Genomic DNA, 15,423 nt, shown 5'->3' with positions numbered 1-15,423 from the left:
TGCACCATTTCTGGGACAGCTGAGAGCTGATGCTTTTAGGCTGGGGGGTGCCAATATCCATGGCCCCTTCCCAGGCATTTAATACCAGCCCGCAGCTGTCTGCCTTGCCTTTGCTGGTTTGATTTTTATAGGGGGACCCCATTTCAATTGTTTTCTGGGGTTCCCCTGTAAACTAGCCAGTAAAGGCTAAGCAAACAGCTGTACGCTGATATTAATAGCCTGGGAACCTTTGGCTATTGGCTCCTTCCCAGAATATTAACATCAGCCCTCAGCCGTCAGCTTTTCCTCTGCTGGTTATGAAAATTATATATATTAAATATATATTTTTTTGAAAAATAAAAAAATAAACAGATATTGCGTTTCATGCAGATTTCTGAGGGTATGTTCCCACAGTCAGTGAATGCTGTGGGTTGAACGCTGCATACATCTGCAGCAGCCAGATGTTACAGCATAGCGGTTGGGATTTCAAGAAATCCCATCTCCACTATGCGTGCACCAGCACCTGTGGATTAGGCTAGGGTCACATTGCGTTAGGGCAGTCCGTTTAGCGCATAGCGCTACGGACTGCGCTAATGCAATGTCCCAAAAGGGATCGCGTTAGCCGATCCCGTTAGCGCAGATTTTGCAGCTTGCAGCGTTCGCGGTCCGTCACTCAAATGACGGCACATCGCTAGCGCACGCCCAATGTGGGCGTGCGCTAGCGATGCGTTCGCCATTACAGGCAATGGCAGCGTTAACGGACTACGTTACACTTCGTTATGCCGCGGTGTAACGTAGTCCGTTAAACACGGTCACATAACGCAATGTGACCCTAGCCTTCCCTTCGGAGACAGACATGCGGCGCGTCTTTCCAGACCGCAGCATGTCTATTTATCTTGTGGAGACGCTCAGTCTCCGCAAGATAAATATCACCCGTCCAATGTATTGGATGCAGTGATACCGCACTGTTGAATGAACACATGCGGAATCACCTGCGTTCAAAAACCGGCAGCGCTTTGGACGCAGCGGACGCAGCTGCCAATTACTGACCGTGGGGACATAACCTCACAGTTTCTGTTTTGTTACAGCATTTGTAGGTTAATATTGTTAATGCTCCTACATAGGCTAGTGGCTGTGTGTGTATACATATGTGTCTGTTAGTGTTGAGCGATACCGTCCGATACTTGAAAGTATCGGTATCGGATAGTATCGGCCGATACCCGAAAAATATCGGATATCGCCGATACCGATATCCGATACCAATACAAGTCAATGGGACATCAAGTATCGGAAGGTATTCTCATGGTTCCCAGGGTCTGAAGGAGAGGAAACTCTCCTTCAGGCCCTGGGATCCATAGGGATGTGTAAAATAAAGAATTAAAATAAAAAATATTGATATGCTCACCTCTCCGGCGGCCCCTGGACATCACGCTGCTAACCGGGAGGCTTCTGTGTTTAAAATGCGCGCCTTTAGGACCTGCGAATGACGTCCCGGCTTCTGATTGGTCGCGTGCCCATGTGACCGGCACGCGACCAATCAGAAGCCGCGACGTCATTCGCAGGTCCTTAATTCCTAGAATTTGGAGTTTTTGTGAATGAGAATGACGTCGCGGCTTCTGATTGGTCGCGTGCCGGTCACATGGGCGGCACGCGACCAATCAGAAGCCGCGACGTCATTCGCAGGTCCTAAAGGCGCGCATTTTAAACACAGAAGCCTCCTGGTTAGCAGCGTGATGTCCAGGGGCCGCCGGAGAGGTAAGCATATCAATATTTTTTATTTTAATTCTTTATTTTACACATCCCTATTGATCCGATACCCGATATCACAAAAGTATCGGATCTCGGTATCGGAATTCCGATACCGCAAGTATCGGCCGATACCCGATACTTGCGGTATCAGAATGCTCAACACTAGTGTCTGTCTCTTCTCTTTATTTAATATTAATGAGGGTATCTGGCTGAAGAGCTTGAACAAGGAAATTACATCACAATTCTTCTTTGTTTTTTTTGTTTTTTACTAATATATCTTTATTTAGGTCTATGGATTTACAAAAATGCATGAAAAACCGCATCAAAAGCACATAGTGGATTTTCCACTGCGTTTTTCTGCCAAGAGATGCAGAAACCTTGCAGAAATTTCTGCAAGCAAATCCGCGACGTGCGCACATAGCCTTAATGCAACTAATTGAAAATGTGCTCCTTCCCGGCAGACTGTAACTTGTAGCTCCTTTCCCCTTAACTCTCCGGCTTTACACTTTAATGAGAAGATTACTCTCCTTTCTTTAGGTACTTAGGTGGATGTAGCCAGAAGCTGCTCAGCTCTTCCCATCACTCAGATCTCCATTCGGATGCCTAAAGGTACCTTCACACATAACGATTTCGTTAACGATATCGTTGCAACGTCACGCTTTTTTGTGACGTAGCAACGATCCCGCTAACGATATCTTTGTGTGACAGCGACCAACGATCAGGCCCCTGCTGGGAGATCGTTGGTCGTGGGGAATGATCAGGACCTTTTTTTGGTCGCTGATCACCCCGCTGTCATCGCTAGATCGGCGTGTGTGACGCCGATCTAGCGATGTATTCACCTGTAACCAGGGTAAACATCGGGTTACTAAGTGCAGGGCCACGCTTAGTAACCCGATATTTACCCTGGTTACCATTGTAAAAGTAAAAAAAAAAAACCACTACATACTTAAATTCTGATGTCTGTCACGTTCCCCGGCGTCAGCTTCCCTGCACTGTGTCAGTGCCAGCCGGCCGTAAAGCAGAGCACATCGGTGACGTCACCGCTCTGCTTTACGGCCGGCGCTTACACAGTGCAGGGAAGCTGACGCCGGGGGACGCGACAGACATCAGAATATGTAGTGTTTTTTTTTTTACATTTACAATGGTAACCAGGGTAAATATCGGGTTACTAAGCGCGGCCCTGCGCTTAGTAACCCGATGTTTACCCTGGTTACCCGGGGACTTCGGCATCGTTGACGACAGTTTCAACGATGCCGAAGTCTTTCCCCGGATCGTTGGTCGCTGGAGAGAGCTGTCTGTGTGACAGCTCCCCAGTGACCACACAACGACTTACCAATGATCACGGCCAGGTCGTATCGCTGGTCATGATTGTTGGTAAATTGTTTAGTGTAACGGTACCTTTAGGGTCATGTTTAATCGGTTTAAAAAATGTTTGAAAAATAGCTGTACAAAAACCACTGACTAAAACCACCCCTCCCCCCCCCCCCCCCCCCAAAAAAAAAAAAAAGCTGGTCTCCCAATGTAAGCTTCTGACGTGTGTCCCTCTGCAGGCATACATTGCAGCCTCACTCAGAAACTTTCCTTTTCTTCCATATTGTTAAGAGATTACTGTCAGCAGCTAAAAGGCAACACTTTTTATTGTCTGCGTGGTGAATTTCAGATACATCTGACATATGTCTTAGCCTAGGACATAAATCAGACACATCCTGCAATTTTAAGTCGGCCTAATAAATGAACCATACGGTATTTGGACTACCCATGCAGCAGGTCCCCTGGCACTTTGCCTCTGTTAGTTCCAAGGAAACCATTTTTTTTTAAAGCCAAAAACCTTCTTTGCGTTATGTCCTTTAAAGTTTAAAAAACCTCCTTTGCATTTACCATGTCCTTTCATTCAATGTTTTTAATGCAGGAAAAGGAATTAGAGGCCAATAAGAAGGAAAAGGTGAAGGAAGCCCAGCTGGAGGCTGAACTGAAGCTGCTTCGTAAAGAAAATGAGGCTCTCCGTAAACACATTGCTGTTCTCCAGGCAGAAGTGTATGGAGCTCGGCTGGCTGCTAAATATTTAGATAAGGAGCTGGCCGGAAGGTAAGAGCTTCTATGGAAAAAGATGCCCACCTTCTGTTCAAATAAAACTTCAAGAAATATTTGTCGTGTCTGCTATGTATTACTGCCTTGAGGGATCTGTCTGCTGGTGGCCGATCAAGAGAATAGTCCTTTTTTTATATGTCTAAATTCTAGTTGATGGCAGATTAATACTTGGCTCTAGTTCATGATGTGGTTTTTAGAGTGAGCAATAAGTTCTTCTTAACTGTAGTACCCTTAGCTTCCATAATGCTGTAAAGTAGCGTAATGACTGCGGTCGTGGCTGTGACTGGGCCGGCGGGTTAGGGGACCGCCCACACTAACAGAAACTTCATCTAGATGTCCTTCCTCAGATGCACATCCAGTTGCAGTGTATTGCAGCGCACGCACATTGGGTCCCCAGGCCACAATACACACTGCTGGCTAATGAGAGGCCAGCAGCTGTTGTCCACGTGCATGTGACCTGACTGGGAGGATGGCAGAGATGTCATACTCTCCCCTCACACACTGAAGTCAGCTGCCGGCTTTACAAGAGGACGCACGTGGCGAGGGATCAAGGGAAAGGTGAGTATTTATTGTTTTCAAAAAATTAGTGGCTATACTAGTACATTTATGACTATGGGGGTGCTTTATACTACATGGATGACTGAGCTGTGCAGTATATAGTATATGGAGGTCTATGGGGGATGTCATAAAATTATTTTTCAAGCTGGTCGTATAAAGTATTCTAATTTACTGAGATTATGACTTGAGTTTTCATTGACTGTAATCCATAATCATCAACATTAACAGAAATAAACACTTAACTCCTTCAAGTCGCGGCCCTTACTCGTTTTTGCGTTTTCATTTTTCACTCCCCTCCTTCCCAGAGCCATAACTTTTTTATTTTTCTGTCAATTTGGCCATGTGAGGGCTTATTTTTTGCGGGACGAGTTGTACTTTTGAACGACACCATTGGTTTTACCATGTCTTTTACTAGAAAACAGGAAAAAAATTCCAAGTGCGGTGAAATTGCAAAAAAAGTGCAATCCCACACTTGTTTTTTGTTTGGCTTTTTTGCTAGGTTCATTAAATACTAAAACTGACCTGCCATTGTGATTCTCTGGGTCATTACGAGTTCATAGACATCTAACATGACTAGGTTATTTTTTATCCAAGTGGTGAAAAAAATTCAAAACTTTGCTTTTCCGATACCCGAAGCGTCTCCTTTTTTTGTGATCTGGGGTCGGGTGAGCGCTTATTTTTTGTGTGCCGAACTGACGTTTCTAATGATACCATTTCGGTGCAGATACGTTCTTTTGATCGCCCGTTATTGCATTTTAATGCAATGTCACGGCAACCAAAAAAACGTAATTCTGGCGTTTCGGATTTTTTTCTCGCTACGCTGTTTAGCGATCAGGTTAATGCTTTTTTTTTATTGATAGATCGGGCGATTCTGAACGCGGCGATACCAAATACGTGTAGGTTTTTTTTTTAAATTGTTTTATTTAGGATGGGGCGAAAGGGGGGTGATTTAAACTTTTATATTTTTTATATTTTTTTCATATTTTTAAAAACATTTTTTTTTTTTTTACTTGTGCCATGCTTCAATAGCCTCCATGGGAGGCTAGAAGCTGGCATAGCCTGATCGGCTCTGCTACATAGCAGCGATCATCAGATTGCTGCTATGTAGCTGAAATGCAGGTGTGCTGTAAGCGCCGACCACAGGGGGGCGCTCAAAGCAGGCCTGCATCAGTAACCATAGAGGTCTCAAGGACCTCTATGGTTACCTTCCTGATGCATCGCCGACCCCCGATCATGTGACGGGGGTCGGCGATGACATCATTTCCGGCCGCCCGGCCGGAAGCGCCGGTTAAATGCCTCTGTCTGCGTTTGACAGCGGCATTTAACAGGTTAATAGCGGCGGGTGGATAGCGATTTCACCCGCCGCTATTGCGCGCACATGTCAGCTGTACAAAACAGCTGACATGTCGCGACTTTGATGTGGGCTCACCGCCGGAGCCCACATCAAAGGGGGAGACACGACATGCGCCGTACTAGTACGGGGCATGTCGTGAAGGGGTTAAAATGGATCACTCTGTTTGTAATGACTCTATATAAAAAGTAAATTCACTTTTTGATGATATTCTAATTTTGTGAGAAGCACCTGTATATAATACAGGGTTTTTTAAGGAGTTGTTCACTACTCAGATAACCCCTTCTTAAGTACTGTGTTCTCAGCTGAAAGATAAATGACTGATAACCTTCAGCACTAGCGCTGTTTCCAGCTATGTCAGTGCTTGGTTTCCCAGTGCTTACATGACATTTTTATGTCACGTGACTACTGCAGCCAATTAGTGGCCATTAAATGACATGAGTTTCTTCCCTAAGAATGTCTAAATGGCATTGATGGTGTGTAGGACAGCAGCCCATTAGTGGCGGAAGGCTCACGTGGTGTAACAATATCATTCAAGTCCTGGCAGACCCTGTGCCAGAGCTGGAGGGGAGTGTCTATTATTTTACACTTATGAATATAGTAATGGACATCCTCTTTCATATGTAACATACAACCAAATGACAAAAACTACATGACTGAAAGACTGGCGCAAAAATGGAGGGCCTTATCTTCAAAGGATTACTATTAAGAAACAGGAGGTGACAGGTGAGGTTCTTGGTTTCCGTATCAGAAGTGAATATGTATATCATGCCTACCAGTTTTGTGTATATAATTTGTGAAATAATAGTTGAATATGCTCAGATGTCGGCCTGTTTTCTGTAAAGTGGCTGATTGTTTTACTCATATGTACGAGTTCACCATCTGTGTCCATTTCCATTGATCTCCCCAAAGGGTGCAGCAGATCCAGTTGCTAGGTCGTGATATGAAGGGGCCAGCCCACGACAAGCTATGGAATCAACTTGAGGCTGAAATTCACCTCCACAGACATAAAACGGTCATCAGAGCCTGCAGAGGACGAAATGACCTGAAACGGCCATTGCCAGTGCCTCAAGGACATGTAAGTCCCTTTTCCTGATCATCAGCCACTCCTTAGGCATATTAGAAATGTATATGTGATATGTCTGTATGTGTATAATCCCCATGATTGATTTTTTTTTTTTTTTTGAATTGCATGTTAATTATTTTTAAGTCATGTGAGCCACAGCTCTGTTTGTAAATGCGCGCGTCGTTTGCACTAAATATAAAGGCCAATATCAGCAACTGTATGACGGATTAAAAAAAAATGTAAGGGGAGCCACAAGAATAAAATAAAATGCAAATACTGAACACTTGACCTGGTGACAGGTTCTCTCTAAATTAAACAGCATTGGCAAAATGGAAAAATATATTGCAGCAGCCATAGAATAGCAGCATAAAGCGCATATACACCAGTGACCGCACAGCCCTTATTAACGGTCTGCACACAGATTTTATTAGCTGTGGGTAATGTTCTTCTCAGCGATACTCCATTTCTGGCAAGGTGTAAGTCACCTGGCCACTGTAGGAACATCCAGCAGCAGAAATATTTGTATGACTAGGGCTTAGCAGATGTGTGTGCCTAGGAAAGCCCACTGACGCCCTGTGTGCACACAGTCATATACTGCAGAGAGAATGGGGAACCTCTAAGGCTATATTCACACTTAGCGGTTTTTACCGCGGAACCGCCGCGATTTTGATGCTGCGGGTCCGCAGCAGTTTCCATAGCGTTTACAGTAACATGTAAACCCTATGGAAACCGCAAACCGCTGTGCACATGCTGCGGGAAAAACCGCGCGGGAACGCAGCGGTTTACAACCCGCAGCATGTCACTTCTTTGTGCAGAATCGCTGCGATTCTGCACCCATAGGAATACATTGAACCGCTTACTTCCCGCATGGGGCTGTGCCCACGTTGCGGGAAGTAAGCGGATAATGTGCGGGTGGTACCCGGGGTGGAGGAGAGGAGACTCTCCTCCAGGCCCTGGGAACCATATTTGGGGTTAAAAAATAAAAAATCTGATTATACTCACCCTCTGATGTCCGGAGCTCCTGGGCGCTGCACGCGGCCGTCCGGTCAGAGTTGCTGTGCGACCAGGACCTGCGGTGACGTCGCGGTCACATGACCGTGACGTCACGAAGGGTCCTTCTCGCACAGCATCTTTGGAACCGGACCGCCGGGTGCAGCGCCCAGGAGATCCGGACATCAGAGGGTGAGTATAACCAATTTTTATTATTTTTAACATTACTATTGATGCTGCATATTGCTGCATATGCAGCATCAATAGTATAGGCGGAAACCCGCAGCGGAAAACGCGGAACAAACCGCGATAAATCTGCAGGGAGAACCGCAGTTGTTTTGCCCTGCAGATTTATCAAATCCGCTGCGGGAGAACCCGCAGGGACCCGACGCAAGGTGTGAACATGGCCTAAGGCTTTTTATAGCATATAATAGATATTGCACTAAGGTGTTTGTAATGGTAAGGTATGGTTTAAATGTCAGTAGTTTTGAGGACTCCAGTGATCTTTATGATCTGCGAACCCCTGCTCTCCAGTCATGGCCGAAGCTCAGGAGCAGCCAACACATAGTGCATACATAGTGGTCTGCTATGAGGCTGGAGTTATTCTGGCTGTAAGCCACAAAGCTTAAAATGTCACATCTCAAGAAATTCCATCGGGATCACATATGCTACAGGGCACAGAAACAGTGCAGTATAACCAACCCGACAGGTTTCCTTTATTGACTGTGACCTTTGTATCAAGCTGTGTTTTTTTTTTTTTTTACTTGTTCAGAAGTAAAAATAGAAAACTTCACTACATTCTTTTGTCCTCTGTTACTCATTTCTTTGTGTGAGATTGTAAGTGTGGCCTTTTGAACTAGCAGGATCCAGACTGCCTAAAGAAAAGTCAAGGAGTTGGTCCCATCCGAAAAGTAATTTTGGTTAAAGAAGATCATGAAGGACTCGGCATATCAATCACGGTGAGAAGGGCATGGTGTGTGGTACAGCATCTTAATCGGTAGATTAAATAGAGTCTCATGGGCCCCGGTGCAATATTTGGACCTGGCTGCCCCCCGCATGTTGGGTCATGTTGGGTCTTTGGAATGCACTACCTAGGTTAATACGATTAATCCCCAATCCCCACAGTTTTAAGCGTGCCCTAAAAACTCATTTGTTCAGACTGGCCTACCGCCTTAATGCATTAACCTAACGATCCCTGTGTGGCCTATTTATAATAAAAAAAAAAAAAAAAAAAAAAAAAAAAAGGTTCCTCGCATCATGTTCTCATACACTTTATGCAGTATTAGCCCTCTGTGTCTGTACTGCTACATACTTAGGCAGGTAACTGGTTCATGCAGCTTTACATGAACACCTGAGCCTTACACTATGGCCGGTCCGAATAACTAAAGCAATTGTTACCATCCACCTCTCGTGTCTCCCCTTTTCCCCATAGTTTGTAAGCTTGCGAGCAGGGCCCTCACTCCTCCTGGTATCTGTTTTGAACTGTATTTCTGTTATGCTGTAATGTCTATTGTCTGTACAAGTCCCCTCTATAATTTGTAAAGCGCTGCGGAATATGTTGGCGCTATATAAATAAAATTATTATTATTATTATTATTATTATAGGAAAAACAAGATGCACCTCCTCCCCCATTATGTGCTAATGTCCCACATCTTGGTATGTGTGATTGAAAGTGTTAGCACCCTTGAAATTGTTCTGGAAAATTATTGCACTCACAATGACCCCAAGCATACTTCAAGAAGCATCCAAAAATGGATGGAAACAAAGTGCTGGAGACTTCTGAAGTGGCCAGCAATGAGTCCAGATCTACAGTAAATCCCATTAAACACCTGTGGAGAGATCCTAAAATTGCTCTTGGGAGATGTCGCCTTCATATATGACAGACCTGGAGCAGTTGGCATAACAGTGGTCCAAAATTTCAGTTGAGAGGTGTAAGAAGCTTGTTAATGGTTATCGGAAGTGATTGTTTCAGTAATTTATTCCAAAGGATGTTTAACCAAATATTAAGTTGAGGGTGTCAACAATTGTTTGGCCCATTTTTGGGGTTTGTGTGAAATTACGTCCAATTTGCCTTTTTTTCCTGTGTTTTTGTGTTGTTCCAATACACACAAAGGAAATAAGTGTTTTTAACTGCAATAATTTTCTGGGAAAAATACTTCATTTTCTGGAACAATTTCAAGGGTGCCAACACTTTTGGCCTGACCGCATCCTCCGGCGATGAGCCTGCACCTTTTCCGGCACGTGACAGCTGATCTGCCTGGCTGAACCCACTGACAGTCACCTCTTGTATGCCACCTAATTAGGAGCTGCTAACCTGCAAGTGTTGGGGATAACACCCTACCACTGTGGTGCCCCACAGCACCCTACATTCCACTCAGTGCACATGGCGCTCCACATCTTCCCCAGAACACCACCAGCAAGCAATCATTTTCCACCTTGTCAAACATGTTTTTCAGCACCCACATGTTGTTTTCTTGGGGGACTTTATATCATTGGGGTGACACCTGTGGTGAGCGGAAATCTGCAGCCTGGCACTGTACCTGACTAACGTCAGGCTGCTGATCTCTGCTCACCACTGCCGATATTCACCTTATTCCGGACCTCCGTCCCTGCATCCCACAACTCCTGTCACCCCTGTCAGTGGTGACAAGGAAAGTGAAACTCACAGCTTAGCTTTGGGCTTTAAAAAAAAAAATGCTGCCCATCTCCTCCCACAGCTTTGACCTGACATCTCAGTGGGTGTGCAAAGATCACAGCAGAAGATGTGGTCGGAGATGGACTGCAGTCTCCTATGTGCAGGGGCTGCTGTCTTTGAGGTGCGTAAATGGTCGTGCTCACACTTACACATCAGCAAACTGCTGCCCCCAGTGGTGTAAGAAAAAACTAATAGATAAAAAAATGTTAAACCAGTGCATTTAATTTTGCATTAAAAATAAATAATTTTATAGTCAATAATTATCAATGCAAAAATAAAAATCACGGCACCTTCTCTTTTAATGCTCAGTGAGAGGTTTTGGTCATACACTTGGCACTATGTGTGTAAGAGATGAAAAAGGATGCTGATGTATACTAAACTGTGCCCATGAGCTAATATTGTAAGACAATAAACATGGAAGAGCGCAGCATGAGAAGCACAAGGTGGTTTGATTGGGATGTTTCAATGGAAGGTGGGGGGATTACCTGGAAGGGTTGTGCACCCCTGCACAACTCCGGTATTGGATGTCTCTGTGGACCCCTGTTCAGGTACTCTGGGACTGCTCCTGTGCTGTGCTTCGGTCACGCGGGCCCAAGATCCAATCACATGATGCCACTTCAGGTCCTGTTGCCTGGTGATGAACTCTCTGGCTCCAAGGTGCTCCAGCCACAATCCCTCAAGGGGAATGTAAATGTCTTTTGGTGGTAAATCCACCTGAGGAAGGTAGCAGTCCGCTGCCGAAACGCGTAGTGGTTCAATAAAAGGTTTGTTTACCACCAATCTATTGCAGTGTGCTCTATAGCCATAGTGCTCCTTAAATTGACTGCATTTTTTCAGAAAAACATGAGCTAAGATTGGGCAGACGCATGCCAAAAGTGTGTACACTTGGCAGGTTTACATTTGGACATACAAATCTTTTCTCCCAGATAGCCTGATATTCTGTTCTAATCACACATTGATAATGCTTTTCTGTCCAGACCATGGGCAACATGCAGCAGATGCCCTGTCTCAAAACTGCTCAAGTTAGGAGCAGAAACATGTCATCAATTGCCCCATCAATTGCGCTAGAAAATAAATAATGAAAAAAAAAATAAAATCACTTGGGTTCCCCTGTATTTTTGATAACCAGCCAGGCAAAACTGACAGCTGCAGGCTGCATCCCTCAGCTGTCAGTGTTAGCAAGGCTTGTTATCAAGGATAGAGGGGTTCCCACCACGTGTTTTTTAATTATTTAAATAAATAATAATAAAAAAGGCATGGGGTCCACCCTGTTTTTGACAGTCAGCCAAGGTAAAGCTAGAGGCTGGTATTCTCAGACTGGTAAAGGGTCATTGATATTGCCCTCCCCCATACTAAAAATAGCAGTCCACAGCATCCCAGAACTGGCACATCTATTAGATGTTCCACTTCTGGCGCTTTGCCTGGCTCTTCCACTTGCCCTGTGGCTGTGGCAAGTGCGGTTCATGTTTGTGGTGTTGATGTCAACTTTGTATTGTCCGGTGACTTGAAGCCCATGGATTAGTAATGGAGGGGCGTCTATAGGACACCTATTTATTACTAATCCCACAGTTATATTGTAAATGAATACACAGAATAAAGTCCTTTAATTGAAAGAATGACACAGACTTCTTTATTGAATCTAAATTAAACCAAACTCGAGTCATTGCCCAATCCACAGAAGCCAATGTCTCCTGTAACAGAATTAAAATAAACAATAATATTACTCACTTTATTCTGGGTATGTGTTTTTTTTTTCTTATACATGATCACTATGGGGTTAGTAATGGGTGCGTCTATAGATGCCTCTCCTTTACTAACTTCTTGATATCACCTAACAATACAAAGGTGTCGTGAACAAGCGGGCATGTGTGTGGGACGTTTTTCGGCCTGTGCTGCTATTGGAAACATTGACATCAGAAAGAGCCCTTAGTGGAAAATTGATCATTTACTGAACTTTGGCCAAATTTTGCGAATTTTTAGGAAAAATGCTCGGCAATCCGAACACGAGTCCAAATGTGCAACATTCGTGTTGAATTTTGAGATTGGTCAATGTTTTCCAAGCAAGTTTGGTCACATCTACCAATGAGTTCACCTTAGACTTATTTGATACAGGGTGGCACATCTGGGTGTAGTTCTGTGTCGTTTCATTTGGATATGTTATTAATATACTTAAGATTTTTTTTTACAGGGGGGAAAGGAGCATGGTGTTCCCATTTTAATATCAGAAATTCATCCAGCTCAGCCTGCTGACCGCTGTGGAGGCCTCCATGTTGGTGATGCTATTTTGGCCGTAAATGGCATAAATTTAAGGGATGCCAAGCACAAAGAAGCTGTCACCATTCTTTCTCAACAGGTAATGTCTGTCTGTATGTAGTTAACAGGATAATGGTGATATTCTTTGCATCCTAATCTTGCCACAAATGTTTAGGATGCTTATGTCTGTGGGCTACCTCTTTATGAGCAAGACAAGCTCTCTGAAAATGCATATACGGGCCATTACTAATTCTCAGTAGTCGGAATACTGGTAACCACTCTCGAGTAAATATTTGATCTTAAAAGCAAAAAACAACATCCAAGAATGGCCAAAATATATTCTGCACTTTTATACAGACACAATCTTTATTGCATCTTTTTGGTTTTTTTTTCCCACTCTGTGCTAGTACTTTGCAGCTTTATGGCCCTACATGGACACTGCTTTACCTAACAATCCTATTTTCATGTTTTCTTTCAGCGAGGAGAAATTGAGTTTGAAGTAGTTTATGTTGCTCCAGAGATAGATTCAGATGATGAGAATGTGGAGTATGAGGATGAGACTGGACATCGCTATCGCTTGTACCTTGATGAGTTGGAGGAAGGTGGGACTAGCCCTAGGGCAACCAATAAAGATGGAAGTGGCGATGCTAAACCATTTCGAGGCAAGTTTGATTTCCCTAGGTATAATCTCAGGAATGCTTTATGTGGAGTCTGTCGGCTCAGAATGACTGTTCAAACCAAGTGCACCCATGAATTGACCAACATTTAAGTGCAACTTTCCACCTAATTTCCCTCTGTCTCCCCCCTGTTGTTTCAGCACCTAAATACCGCAGTAATTCTGAGACCTGATAGTGCTGCTTTCCTGGTGGGACTTTCCGAAGCGGATACATTTATTTTCTAATTTCTCTTTTAGTGTTTGACCAAAAACACGTTGAGGTACATGAAAATGGGGAGCTGGAGTCGACAAGTGAATCTCTTGCGGGCGATACGGCTTCGAAGCTGGCATATTCTTCCGAATCGCTGTCATAGGAGCAGCCCTCCAGTTTACTCAGGAAGAGACCAATACTCGCTCTAGTGGATGAGACACTACAGTCTCGAGGGGGGCTGGCGACCTCTGCCTCCAATGCGGTTTCTCAGGGTTTGTCTGAGCAATTCTACATGTGCAACAATCTGTCATTTATCCACTAGGAGTTGTAGCCGTTGACATTGCATGTTTCTTTCTTTTATTTTCTACTTCCTTTTGTAAGCACCAAAGCATGTCTTTCAATAGTAACCTGAAAAGACCTTTTGTAATTGCTTTCTGTCATTGACGAACCTGGACTGATAGTGTTTACAAGACAGATCTAGAAGGGATAGAGAAGGTGCAAGATTCATGGTGTAGTCTGACATCGAAGTGCCAACCTAGGCTAGCACAATCCTACAAGTACGGATGAGTTTGTTCTTGGGCACGCAGTAAATTTCTATCCTGCCTCCTGCAGTTATTTTTTTGTATTTAATATTTTCTAAAAAGATTGCTAACCCGTCCATGTGTGTATTTCTTATTTATCCAGAGCATAGGTGAACTATGACATTACCTTGTGCACTTTCAGAGCCCCACCAACTGTAGGCGAGAAGATTTAGCCACCATTTTTGGATCTTTACTTTCCAAAAGGATGAATCGACTAGGAATGCATAGTATGAATACTGTTCAATAAGCCAGAACATTAACAAGTGTGGGATCCTATGCATTCAAGAAACGGGAGAGAAATTAGGTGGAAAGATGGTCAAGAAACTTTTTTTTTTTAAAGAAATCTGAGGCTTAAACCCGTTGTATGAGCCCAGCAGGAGGCTGTAGAAACGTGGAGCAGTGTACAAAAATAGGGATTTACCCATTCCTATTTATGTAGAAAATGGATGTGAAACTATGCTGCCCACCCCCTCCCCCCACATTGTACGGATTAATTTTCTTTCCCTCTGCACTAAAGGCATTATGACAAAGCCTTGGGAAGTGTGTATATAGTAGTTTAAATTGCTATTTATAAATCTATTTAGTCTCTCCTGTTTGTGACCTGATCTCTTGGTGTCACTTATGTATATGTTTAAGGCTTTTTATACTGTATATTTTTTTTAGGTTCCCAGTTTTTTGGTTTATATTATATTGACATTGCTCCGTTCACAGCCAATACATATGATCATATACTGCATATATCAATATATTCATTGTCATTTTTCTCTTCAAAACATATTTGCTTTAATAGCAGTAATAGGATGTTTCCAGGATGTCTGTCCTCTTATCCGGGCAATGGTGGATATCGTTTTCCATGCCAAAGTGGTGCAAATGGATTTCATCCTGATACATATCCATGTTTTGTACTGTTTCCTCCTTGGGACTACAGTGATTATAAGTTCCACCAAATTAAATAAATGCACTAAATCTGTCACGTGTTATTCTTTATACACCACATTCGGCGTTTCAATCCTATGTAGTGTACTACAGGGTTTCAATAACTTCCCAGCATTAAAATCAGCACAAAAAGTGTCAAAAGCTTCATGGCATGAGTATCCATGGCCAAGTAACTCTATGCAAGCCTTACATCACCAAGCACAATTCCAAGCAATGGATAGAGTAGTGTACAGCACACAGATTCTTGTCCCCTATGGGATAAAAAAAAAAAAAATGAAAAAATTAAAATGGAACACTTTGATTTTTATTT

The 15,423-nt window shown here is 43.6% G+C and overlaps 1 protein-coding gene across 4 annotated transcripts in view; it reads left to right on the top strand.

The window, feature by feature from the left end:
• Positions 1-15,147, top strand: part of GOPC (golgi associated PDZ and coiled-coil motif containing) — a 36,037-nt gene extending 20,890 nt beyond the window's left edge. For 2 of the 4 annotated variants that reach the window (XM_069726203.1, XM_069726205.1), the window contains 6 exons: positions 3,638-3,813; positions 6,638-6,803; positions 8,642-8,740; positions 12,666-12,830; positions 13,209-13,392; positions 13,644-15,147. In XM_069726203.1, the coding sequence (XP_069582304.1) occupies positions 3,638-3,813; positions 6,638-6,803; positions 8,642-8,740; positions 12,666-12,830; positions 13,209-13,392; positions 13,644-13,759 (906 nt within the window). In that variant the 3' untranslated portion in view covers positions 13,760-15,147. The remainder of the gene's footprint in view (positions 1-3,637; positions 3,814-6,637; positions 6,804-8,641; positions 8,741-12,665; positions 12,831-13,208; positions 13,393-13,643) is intronic. The other 2 variants (XM_069726204.1, XM_069726206.1) reach the window with 1 other exon arrangement.
• The last annotated feature ends 276 nt before the right edge of the window (positions 15,148-15,423 follow it).

Source organism: Ranitomeya imitator, chromosome 5 (genome assembly GCF_032444005.1).
Source record: "Ranitomeya imitator isolate aRanImi1 chromosome 5, aRanImi1.pri, whole genome shotgun sequence".
Taxonomy (NCBI): domain Eukaryota; kingdom Metazoa; phylum Chordata; class Amphibia; order Anura; family Dendrobatidae; genus Ranitomeya; species Ranitomeya imitator.
The sequence above is the reverse complement of the archived record's forward strand: the minus strand, read 5'-3'. Positions and strand labels throughout refer to the sequence as shown.